Source organism: Lupinus angustifolius, chromosome LG09 (genome assembly GCF_001865875.1).
Source record: "Lupinus angustifolius cultivar Tanjil chromosome LG09, LupAngTanjil_v1.0, whole genome shotgun sequence".
Lineage (NCBI taxonomy): Eukaryota > Viridiplantae > Streptophyta > Magnoliopsida > Fabales > Fabaceae > Lupinus > Lupinus angustifolius.
Window position 1 is genome coordinate 9,434,824 of NC_032017.1, and position 13,304 is coordinate 9,448,127.

At 32.2% G+C, this 13,304-nt stretch overlaps 1 protein-coding gene across 3 annotated transcripts; it reads right to left on the reverse strand.

The window, feature by feature from the left end:
• On the reverse strand, nt 1,277-6,808 carry LOC109357074 (inactive protein kinase SELMODRAFT_444075-like). Of its 3 annotated transcripts, none has more exons than XM_019600785.1 (10): nt 6,199-6,808; nt 5,812-6,074; nt 5,238-5,392; nt 5,055-5,149; nt 3,872-4,899; nt 3,290-3,450; nt 2,926-3,002; nt 2,678-2,825; nt 2,331-2,480; nt 1,277-1,606 (listed from the first exon to the last, which is right to left on the reverse strand). In XM_019600785.1, the coding sequence occupies exons 2-10, from the start codon at nt 5,993-5,995 to the stop codon at nt 1,376-1,378; spliced, it is 2,229 nt and encodes a 742-aa protein (XP_019456330.1). In that variant the 5' UTR covers nt 5,996-6,074; nt 6,199-6,808; the 3' UTR covers nt 1,277-1,375. The 3 variants fall into 3 exon arrangements, with proteins under 3 accessions (XP_019456330.1, XP_019456331.1, XP_019456332.1); XM_019600786.1 differs by having other exon boundaries at nt 6,183-6,808; XM_019600787.1 differs by having other exon boundaries at nt 3,872-4,349; nt 4,383-4,899; nt 5,812-6,807.

Below are 13,304 nucleotides of genomic sequence, written 5' to 3' on the forward strand. Positions count from 1 at the left end.
GTCATGATACATTTGGTGGCACTAAGTGTGAGACAATAGATATGCACCCCATTTTATCAATGAGGAATCTTGACCTCATCCCTATGAGGTGAAGATTCATAAACTACCCAAAAAACAAGATTTGAAACCATTAGAATACACATATATTTTAAAGGAATTCATGTTTTCTATACTTGTTTGATATTTGTTCATGCTGGATAGTCTTTACTAATTGGGAAGCAAATATTATGTATCACGGTATGTGTCATAAGTTATAATTGATTGAAGAAAATACATTTAAGTTTAAAATATAATTATTAAATATTTTTATAACCAATCATAGTTCATGGTATATGGATTGACACATATTGTGAAACAGAAGATGTACTCTCACTAGTTACTAATAGGGTGGAGTGGAGTCCACATAACATCCAAATATGCTGAAAATAAAGCACTCCTACCATTTTCCATTTTCTCATGAATATACAGGAAGAATTATTTGTCCTCCAGCATCTAATTCAAGTTTTTGAGAATTATGTAATGAACATAATAGTACTGCAAGAATCAGACCTGTGGAATCTGCAAAATTTCTTTTGATGTTGATCTATAACAAGTAATATATATGAACAAGATCAAACCTTGTTGCTCTAGGGATAAGGTATGAAGACAACTTGCCAAAACATAAGAAAGAAACAAAACAGTTGACATGTCTGTCAACCATGTTCTGTCTCTACCTCTCAGGCTTGTCATTATCAGCCAGCCAATAAACTTTGTTTCAAAACTCATCAATTTAAGAAAATGTGACATTGTCAACATCAACCAAGTAAGGTTCTTTGGTTTTACTTGCTTCAAAAGTTAAAAAATTCATAAGAACAAAAAAGTTGATACCAGTAATTTCAGTGTTCATTAATGTTTAAAGGAAGTTAGATATCGACATGGCAAAAATATCTGCATTTGTGGTTCTGGGTAGCTATAACAGATAACCTAAATAATAAGTTATGATGAGAACGAGTGGCTTTTTAATTAAATATTTTATATATAATAAAACTTTGTATTAATTTGAGATTATATACAATATGTTTATTAAGTTTGTTTTGTTCTCAATGCATGTATGCAATGATGTACATGTTTTTTTTTATTGAAGAAGGAACATTGAAGTATTGAACCACCTTACAAAAAACTATATTTTTTCATACATTTGAAAACCATAGACAGTTCATATAGTTTCTCAAAAGAATTTCAAAAGCTTCTATATTTACCTATCTTACTTTCACTCTGCTATACAATGCAGAAAAACAGAAAGGAAAACTACAAAATAAGAGGACAAGTGTGAAACAAACATGTTTAGCATAACATGACATGTAATTTTCATCACCAACTGCTTTAAATGTTATCTTCACATGATGTCCTTATAGCTTTCCCTGTCCCAATAGGTAGGCCTGTATTTGTCAAGGGATAGTTTCCCACTGAATGATTCCATTGACTCTTCTAACATGGGACCACTATGCTGGTGCTGCCTCTGATGTGGCTCTAACCAGATTCGACCACTCCGGTTACCTACATCGTAACTTGGAGTTGAAATGTAACCTGTATCCATGATGATGTCACCCTCCAGTATTCGGAGAACCTTGAACAAACAACCACAAGTGTAAGTGTTTAGATGTGGAAACCAAATACTGTGCAACTTGTAGGAGTTTATAATACAGCAGCATGTCCAAACAAGAAAATCTCAGCATATTACATTAGAAAAATGTAGTCACTAAAATGTGTTGTTCCCTGCGAATTAATGGTTGCAAAAAATTATTTATATATATCACACATTACCAGTGTTTTAAATTGTGGTTACTGTCGCGATTGTGGTCACAGTTGCAAGTACTGCGATTGCCGCCGTTGCAATGAGGATTGCGGCCATTGCAGTCTGAATTATCTTGTGATTAAAAAAATATTTTAAAATTGATGCAGTTGTATTGCGGCCTGATGTAGTTGCATTGTGGCCTGATGCGGCTACATCATTGTAATTCGGCGTCACACTACAATTGCGGTGTGATGCGGTTGCAGTAGTCACCGCAACCGCATCACATGATACGGTCTGCAATTTGAGTCGCTGCTCATTACTAAAATGGGAGTTGCCTAATTTTAACGATCAAAGCTCATTGCAGGCACATAAGGAATTACGACATAAGCTTCGGGATCTAGTATTGGGGGTCATGTTCTAACTCTTTGGAAGAAGATATGCAGTTAACTTTTTTCATGTTGCATTGTAGAACATATAGCTAGAATTGTTTAATCCAAGTTTTGTGAAAGATCTTCAAAGTTTAGCAAGAAAAGATATGTTAAGAAACCTTCTTTACCTGTGACATGCGTGGTCTAGAATGAGGATCCCGCCGTATGCATAATGATGCAGCATGCAGCATGCAATAGACCTCATTTTCTGAATAATGGTGTCTCAGTCTTGGATCAATAAGCTCCTCAATGGCATATTCTTCTAACAATGGCCGCGCCTGTTAAATATCCAAATGTTTACACAATTAGCCAAGGCTACGCATGAATGAACAACAAAAGAAATTCAAGGCCTTCTGTTTACCAAAATTGGAGTGTCATGTTTCTCATGAATGTTTCTGTTAACTCTTGAAATGATGCCGGTGTCAAATTAAGGGTAAGTTAAAGATCATAATCATAAAGTTTGATATTAACTTACCCATGCAGTAAGACACTGCTGTCCCTTGGGCCGACTAAGATCCACAGCTTTTCTCCCGGTAACAAGCTCGACTAATACCACCCCAAAAGAATAAACATCGGCTTTTTCAGTGATTTGGCCACTTTGAGCATATTCAGGAGCCAAATACCTACGCAGAAATGGCATAGCTTAGTTGCCAGTTCATATTGCAAAGACATGTTTGACGATGTAACAATTAAGGATTAGTAGTACAATACATAGTTACATACCCAAATGTTCCAATTACTCGGGTCTCGACACCTGTGTCTCCGTCAGGCTGCCACCTTGCCAGGCCAAAATCACCAACCTACATAATTCGATATAAAACGACACTGTAAGAACAAGATGCACACATTTGATCCACCTCGATAACACACTTCAGAGCTCAGATAGCAATCTGTAGTAAACTATGAAAACCAATGTTCATTATCTTTTCGTAAATAAACTTCTAAAATGTTAGAAGGGCCTGCAATTATTTGTGAACTAAGCGAAGTGAACTATAAACAGATGAATATGCAATGATGAAGTAATGGTGTCTTACATTATGCAAACTATAAGACAGCAATATATTAAGGAGGCTAAGCACTACCCTACCAGTGGTTCAAAATCATGGGTTATGAGAATGTTGTTTGGTCGCATGTCACGGTGGATAATGCAACCCACTCTGCACTCTTCATGAAGATACCGTAACCCACGAGCAGCTCCAACAGCAATTTTTTGCCGTGCAGACCATTCTAATGGTTCCCGTTGTCGCCCTGAAATACGTCAAAGTTTTAGATCAATTAAAAATCAAGTCAGCATAGGAAGAACGCATACAAAATCATACTGCAACCATTGTATGTAGCATGTTAGTATCACATGATATTAACATAACCTGCATCACCACAAGAACAATCTTATTTCACCACATGGTTTTAGTTGGCATATGGATTATGGATTAATAAAAGCATACACTGTATAATTACATATACAACTAAGAACTATAAAATAATCTCGTTAGTTTTAAAACATGATTTTAGCATATCTAACTCCATTTTGCGATTTATGAACTAAAAATTCTCAGTGATATATGGACTATATCAACACTGCATGCTGAATGACTTCAGTATGTTCACGTCAATGAAAAAATTATATCTTTGTCCTGACAGATTTATGTCGGGGAGCAAAAGAAATTACCATATAAATGTGAATCCAATGATCCATTGCATATGTACTCATAAACCAGTAGTCTTCTTTTATCTTCTATACAGAACCCAATCAACATAACAACATTTCGATGTTGAGCGCAGCTCAGGACTTCTACCTCTGAGCAAAATTCAACATCACCCTGAGAACTAGCCAACTTATGTTGCTTGACAGCAATGACTTGTCCCTCCGGTAGAACCCCTCTGTGGACAGATCCAAATCCTCCTTCGGCCAAGAAATTAGCTTGTGAAAATCCACCAGTAGCAAGTTCCAACTCGGCATAGCTGAACCACCTTGGAGGTTTCCCAAACACAGGTGCCTTGTGTTGACATATTGAGCATAGTGGAGGTGGACCGAGTGGTGCATTTCTAGATAATGCTATTGCTTCTCTTAGATTTCCGCTGAAATCCGAATCAGTTCTATACGTTGACATTTCAATTCCAGCTCCTCTATCAAGCCTTGAAAACTTTTCTACCAAAACTCTGGTTGTAGATGAATGATGAGACCTATCATGAGATGATATACCCGATCTTTCTCCATTGTGTTGATGTAAAAGTAAATCTGTGATCCATGGCTGGAATCTCATGCTTGCCGAAGATGTCGACAGATTTTCACTTTCCGTGTCTGAATTGGTATCATCGAGTTCTTGATTCTCCTTGATAGTTTCCTTTTTCTTTAACTCGCTGTGCATACCGGAGATAAAGAATGGTGAAGTTCCCGGGTCAGAGCTTGAAACTGATGAAGTACAAGCTTCAGTTGCAGTGAAAGGTGTCCCTAGCTCTGGGCTGCTAGTTGGAGTGACAACCGGTCCTTTAATAGAATTTGAAGAATCACTCTTGTTCTTGGTTTTCTTTTCACGCATCTCATCTCGATCAGATGGTGAAGGATGTGTTTCATCGAGATCCTTCTTCTGTGGTCCAATCAAATTCAAGCGGAGTACTTTCGGTTGGGAATGCTTCATAACCACAATATTACATTGCAGTTCTTCTATGCATCGCTTTTCCTCGTGTTTGAGCTGTCTGCAAAGATAGCGAAACCAAAATAACGACCACAAAAACCGAGTTATTGTCTCATACCAACAACAAAATTGTGAATTAGAAACCGAGAATTCATCATTAGGTTTCATAGTTACAATGGCATGCCTTTTGAAGTGGAAAATAAGATAGACTATTACTTGTCTAATACGACCCAACTAGCTTGGACTTTCTTGGCTTCTGCTGCCACTGCTCCACAAGGTGATCCGGAAACAATTTTAATCCGGACATTAACCTGTCGAAAAAGGTCGGCATAATTAAGGATACATTACAACGTAATTATTCAGTATTGCATAAACTTTTCATACACCATGCCAACTAACCTTATTTGGATCATAGACATCATGGAGCTGAAGGATCATCTGTGAGCAACAATCCGTTATATCACTCTTCTGCTCTAAAATTGTTCCGGTCGGGCACTTCTTATTGCCACTGGCACAGTCACCAGAAAATCTCGGAAATCCCCATAATCTTCTGCCTGCACATGTGTAGAATAACAGTCAAATACACATAATAGTATAGTGAATAGGGGTGTAGAAGTTCAGTTCGGTTTTTTGTGTAATTTAGTGACTGAATCGAATACAAAAATATGGTCCGGTTCACCTCAATTAACCGTAAATTTTATTGTAGGAACCAAACAAATCGCCAAGTGAAGGTTCCAATTACCACACAAAGAACACCAAGTCCAGAGTTTGTCATGTAGATCTAGACAAAACTACTCTCATCCGGAACCAAGAGAATAAAAATAAACAATACACTGAAAAAATTCCTATGATAAAAGAAGGAATGATACATATAGGAGAAATTAACTCACCATTTTCCCAAATAAACACAAAAATAATTCTGAAAAGAAAAGAAGCACAAAAATAAATGAAATGCAGGATAAAGAGAAATTACCTGAACTTTGTGAAGGCACAACCACAAGCAGTGTAATACAATCACCGGGTTGAACAACATGAGTCAAAGACCAAACAAGAGCAGTCTTTGGAATTTCCCTCGATGCCTTAACCGCAACAATAACCTTCTCAGCACCATCAGAGCCTTTCTCTTGCTTCCCTCGCTTATGTTGCTCCCGACTCATCACCGATGAAAATAATGTAACAAAAACTCTGTTGCTAGAAAGATTTAACTCTCAAAACCCATCAAAGATATAAGTGTTCCTATATAGAAGAAACACAAGAAGAAGTTCAATGTCATTATCAGCTTACACTCACCAATACACTTGCACATTCATCATGGACAAGGCTCTTTAAACCAAATTCAAAAACCTTGTGTATCACATACTCATCCTCTTCTAACGTTCACGGAATCTCGTTTTTTCAATCACCAATATTCCAAATCCCTGAAGAATCATGTACCCTTTTGGCTCAGAAAGCAAGAAGTTGTTGCAGCCCTATATATATATACCTCAAACTTTCTAAAGCACAAACAGATTCAAAAGACATAAAGCAAAAGGAAACCCCTTTAACTCCACTAACTATGCTTTTTGTGCCTTGAAATCACCCTCCAAGTCAAAATAATTGAAAAGAAAGAAACAACTCAGAAAAAAAGATAAAGGGTTTATGTGTTTTCACTGATTTGGATCCAACTACTTGGCTCTATTATCAAAAAACACTTAGAATGAAACCTTCACCTAAGATTCCTCTACACAAATAGTATAATCTCCTTCACTATTTCAACAGAAAAAACCAATCTCATATAAAGTACAGGTACTTAAGCTCATTCATACTTCAGCATCAATCTCAATTATTATCATTTTTTCACCCTGCAAAATTCAAGATTCAATGCTAATCAGAAAATGGTAAAAGAAAAATAAAATAACAATAATGTAGAGTTAGGTGTGTGTGAAGAAGGAATACACAACAATAAATGTCCCACATGCATATATATATATACATATATATATAAAATATCATAAGCAACCACCATTCTCTTTGTTTAGAAGGTCAAAAACATCATTGGAGACTAGAAAACAAAGAAGATTCAATATAATAAGATCTAACCCTTTTCTTTTTTCTTTATTATTATATTTATCTAACAATCAATCCATTGGAAAAATGCAAAAAATAAAATCTTATACACATTTTTTTTATAAATAAATAGATAAATTGCTAAAAATTATTGTAATGATGAGAATGTTTTAGAATATGAATTTGTAGGGAAAACCCACCTCAGTGAAAATGGGTATGAAAATGGGGTGTCGAAAAATGAAAGAAAGTTTGGAACTTTAGAGAAAAACTAAAGAAAAAGGGGTGTGAGAAAAAATGGGTAATAAGTACAAAATGTTGTTTGGTTAAGAAAGAAGAGATATCAGCTTTGTAATGAGTGATCAATGCAGATAGAAACAGACAGAAAGTGAAAATAGATGTTACATAAAAACATGGAAATAATAAAATAAAATTAATCATAACAAGTTTTGTTTTTATATGAATAGTAGATATTTATTTTACTCCATTGTATTTTTTCGACATTACCAGTTGAATCCTTAAAAATTGAAAAAATTCAATTGGTTTGTAATCTTTTTGAATATAAGTCAGATTGGTCATTTTTATTATCAAATTAATGTATTAATTGTTATAAAACATGCTAAAAATAAATAATTTCATTCACATTTAAAAAAATTGGGATGTATTGCAATTTGTGAAAAACCAAAATGGTTAAATAAAAAAATAAGGAACTGATATTGTATTAAAGAATTTAGTGGAAAAGGCAATGGTGAAAAAATTGTTGGAAATGAGAAGCATTTTTTTAGCAGTTTTGTTTTTCATAAAAACTTGGGAGAAAATCATATTTACAGCATAAAATAAATTGGATAACCTGTCCAACAATAAAAAAAAATGGATAATTGTCAGAAAATCAATATAGTGAGTACTGGACTGGACTGGGACAGTTCAATTGCTCACTAAACTTTAAAACTCTTTTAGTTTATAGTATTAATCGAATAAAGGATTAAATCATTTTAAACCAGAGAAATTATAATTTGATTGTGTTAATTGAAATAATGGAAGTGAATTGAACATTTCACTTCAAATTAAAAAATAAAATATTACTTTAATGTTTTGTTTTATTTCGTTTCAAAAAGTATTATTTCAATGTAATTATATAAAATTATTAATTATATAAACCGGTTTTATGACTTCAGTCCAATATTTTTATGATTTTGGATAAAATTATCCTTACTTGCTAAAATGCTCCTTCATAAAAAAAATGGTGAACTCATGTAGCAAACCTCTTATATATGATAGGTTCTCCGGTATTGGACAATCTAAAATGATTTTTGGTACTACCAATAGTATTTTCTTACCCTTCTGGGTGAGAAACTAATCTATTTCGAGGTCCGTGATTATCTTTCAATAAATGTTGTTCCTATGAATCAAATCATTGACATTTTGATCATCTTTAATATCTAACGGTGTCTTACAGCACTAGACCAATAACTTGTTGGCAGACCTGATATAAAATAACTTTAATTAAAAACAATTTAAAATATGTACCATTAAATTTTTTTAAATGACACATGTCACTATTTCTACATTGAACCCTCCAAATTCATATATGACATCACTAGGAATAGCAACGAGGCGGGTCGGGATCGAGTTTGCACATACCCAAACCCGAATCTGAAATTCAAAACCCGAACCCAAACTCAACGGAGTCGAAAATAAAAATATCATCCCCAACCCAAAAAAACCCAAAAATAATAAAGTATTAAGGAAAATATGATATTATTTTCGTGTAATTTTTCTCTAACATTTCTATTTTCTTTTGTATTATTTCATTTCTTTCATGTTTGAAGATTAAATAGTGTGTAAAGTAAAATTAGAAATTAAAAACAATTAGCAAATGATAAAAATTTCAATTTTAAATTGAATTACCTTACTTTGGGGCGGGTTCAGGTTAGGGTCTTTGCTATACCAAACCCGAACCCGAAATTTAAACCCGGGTAAAACCCGAACCCAATCACATTGGGTTTCCCGTTAAATTCGGATTCAGTTCAGACGAGTACCTACAGGTTTAGTTTTTATTGTCATTCCTAGACATCATCCTATGAGTTATTTTAGTTGGTTAAACCAACCAAACCTAATACAAGATCCAAATACTTACATGGAGATATATAACATTCATTTTCAATCAACTCTTCGAATAAATAAATATAAGTCATAAAAGGTGAATACAACTTTAAATGGATATATTAGACACTATATATGTATATTACCCTATTTTGCACATATGTAGTACCAACCAGATGGATCATTGAACCAGCCGGTGAGTTTCACGCTTGAAGAAAACAACATTGTTTGCATATTCTTTCACCATTATAGAAACAAGTGTCTTAGATTATTCATCATTCATATTTAATTATTATTGACTCTTTAATAAAAGTAATACAAATGAATGGTGCATAATACACTAATTATGTATAAATATTTACACTGTCAATGCATAAAAATTAAACTCTTAAATGATAGTTTTTCAATTTTGAAATTGTAATTTTTCATATATAACTTTGAAAGCTTTGGAAAATTATATAGGAAATGTTTTATGAATAGTGAGGGAAGATAGATTAGTTGTAAAGTTCACCAAGCTATTATATATTTGTTCTACATTGCAAAGTTAACCTTGACGAATCTATTTTAGATAGTTAATTAGTTTTTCTTTTCGCCACCTATATATATATATATGTTCAATACATTGTAGTATACAATTCATATAATCAAGTTTTCATCTTTTTGTTCTTTGATCAAATTTTTTGTCTTGGTATGTTTATTAATGGATCCTTGTCGATATGATTTAGATGTTATTAGGAAATACCAAAATTCTCAAAATACTTTTTAATCCCAAATACTCAAAGAAATCCAATTAATCTCAATCAATATTTTTACCCAACCTACAAACTAACCGAATAATTAGAAATCATTCATTTTCTACATTGTCATTCTCAAATTAATATTCTATGTTTCAATCACCATAAAGATACCTCGCCATGAATACTAGTAGTTTGCAATCATTTGACAACAACCTGGAAACACCTTTTGGGTCAACTAATGAGGCCTAATGAAACTAGTTTACCCAAGTTTTCCCCACTACAAACGTGTACTAGTGTTATTAAATTATTCGCATATAGACAATTTCATTTTTATTTGGGTCTCACACATTATTTTCTAATTTATTACAACTTCCTATAAAATAAGAACAACATATACTTTTTTCCATAATGGTAGACATCATTCTTATTCTTATTTGGGTCTCACAACATCTATTTTTTCCACACAACATATACTTCCCTTCTCACTTTCTCTTGTCTAAGAACAACCAAGAATTGTTCTTATTTAAGAACAAAAATCAGAAAATAAGAACAATACAGTGAAGAACAGAGTAAATTTTTTTTTATTTTGTTAAGAACATTAGTTGTTCCAATATCAAACATGTGAAAATGATAGAGAAAACATTAATGGAATTAAGGGTGAAAATAGATCATGCTAAATTTTGCCTTACACATGTCAAGTGTATATAGCATATAGGAGCCTGAGTCTAGCTTGTTAGTCTATTTAAAAAAGTTTCAAAATCTAAGTCTAGCCTTTTTAAAAGCTTGGTTTGGTATGGTAGATTGTTTAAAAACATGTTATATTATATGGTCATGAAATAGATCACCGTGTTTATATTTAAATGAGCTAAAATGCCTACTTTTAATTAGCTCATCTAACTATAATAATTGGATTACATTTTTGTATACATTTGTATATTAAAATTATATATATTAATATTATTTATATTAAAAATGTAAAATATGAACATCGTTAAATAATATAATTAAATAGATTGGTCTAACCTGACTAATTCACGAAAAAGTCTGGTCTAACCTTACCTATTATAGACTATGTAATATGCATTTGATAGGCGGTCTGGCTTATTTCTATCCTTAAGAAAAATGTTTCGACAAGTTTATAATTGGTGTGATGATACATACTTAAGATGGTTCGACAACGATTAGGACGGAAAGAATTTTCCTCATTGAAAAGGGAATTCTATCGTGATGACCATGGTGCACCAAGACTCATACATGAAGTAGTAGCTTCACAAGACTTGTGAATTTGTCACACATTTTTTTGGGTTACGGATTCAAATTTTGTTATCAATGTGCTAAACCAATCCAACGTCTTTAACGATATTATGTATGGACCAAATCTCAATGTTCATTCTTTTGTGAATCAACATGAATACCATATGTAATATTATCTTGCATATAATATATATTTGGAATGGAGTACATTTGAATAAATATTGAGTCAACCTACTCCCAACTCAACTCAATTGTTAATTATATTATTATTTAGATGAGATTGGGTGAAAAGATGATTCATTGAACTATATAGGTTGAGTTCATATATCAATTTAAAACCATAAAAGAACACATGTTATAAGCATTTCCCTACCATTCGTAGAAAGTGTAGTAGCCTTTGAGATTTTGAAAACCCTTTGATATGATGCCTCATGCCTCTACATTGCTTTGAACTTATGAAGATTAGGAGCTTCAGAAATATTGTATTATTATAATTGTGAAGAATTGATTGAAAATTTCTTAGTTAGTTTATTGTACATGGCTTATCATTCGATTCCATGAATATGTTGAGGATCGAGATTATCAATTATAGAAAATGAGAGCTCACAAAAATATCAATACTCTAACTCTAAAGATCTATTTGTCGGTTAGTATTTGGAGGCTAAAGGAAGAAAATGAAAGGTTTTAGAGTTATGAAATACACGTATGAAGATGTTCTAAAACCTTAATTTTCTTTTTATTCCCCTTCAAAACTCGTGCAAAGAGTTGATATCAAATCTTACTCTTTATCCAAAAAAATATAAAATCTTACTTTTTCCCTCATGGTAAAATTTTAAACTTATTTCAACATTTTTTACTCATTTTTTGTTATTTTCTAGTTTCAAATTGTTTCAGTGCAAATATGTAGCCGTTGAGTAATTTATCTTGCTATTTATCTTTTATATTTTATTGCTGATGCTTTTTTTTCCACAAATATTGAAAATGTCAGTCTAAACTATTGTAAAAGTTTTAAGGTACATGAGTTTTTTGGGATCTCTTAATCAGCTTGTTACTTTAAACTTTCTATTATGCTTCTTAGCAATTCAAACTTAATAATTATTCCTTTCTTCATTTAAACTTTGTGAATATTCTAATTATTTTAGATTTTATTTATATGTATATTATTGGCTTTGCATCCCTCAAACTTGTGGTCAAGATCCACCACAGGAACTAGCTAGTGGCCTTTTTGAAATTTAATGTTCAAACTTTCAAATGTTGCATCAGAGGGGATCTTGAAGAAATTGTTATTTTTATATATATTTGAATATAATATCTATGTAATGTTAGTGTAAAGATTTATATACAGATAATATATCACTTATTATTGATTTATATTTTTTAATACTCAATAATTATTAAAAATGAATAGTCAGAACGATAATATATAGAACTTTTACATTACTAATTAATTATTGAGTGTATACATTTTTCTCCCAAATGTCACGTTATGGTTGTAGTTATGGATAACTTCACTTATTTTAGGTCAGTGACAAATGAAGCAAGTGTTATATGGAGCAATGGGAAAATCACAATTTGTATGGGACCTACATGATATTGTAATGTTTTATTTTGTCTTTTGTCTCTTTTGTTGATAACTTAAATTTCAAATTAAAGGGTTCTTTTGTTTTGTGGTGATGATTCGAATGTGCTAAAGTTTGATTGTTCATAAAGTTTGTGCCAATTCAGAATAAAATAGTGAGAGCTAGTAAAATCTAGGTGACATTAACTCATGGTGTTTTGTGACCCTTCTCATCATTATCCAAATTAAAAGGCATCATTCATGGTATTATTTATTTTATGTTTATCAAATTTCCATGAATGATTTAACTTATGATTGGTTTCACTCAATGCTGTGAGAACCACATCGGATCCGGGTGGTTCTAATGGTTTAATTTCAAGTCGGACTTAAAAACGACTCTAGTTTATAATCGTAATCAAATGAGTAGTTGGACTACTTTAAATTAGGGAAATTATTATTCAATGGGTTAAACTCAATCAAACTATAATAACCTAGAAAGTGAATTGGACGATTCAATTAAGTTTAAAAAAAGTATAACATTACTCTAATATTTTGTTTTACTCTAATTAAAAAAATGAAAAGATATTACTTCAATATAATTATATATGAAATTACCATATATGACCAGACAGTTTAACCATTTAAACTTAATATTAAACATTTTCTAGTTTGATGTTCAACTCGAGTTCCATATCATTCACTTCACTCATACGTGAATGTTGTGAATGGTATCTAATTAACATTTTATAATTGCCCCATTCATGAAATGAT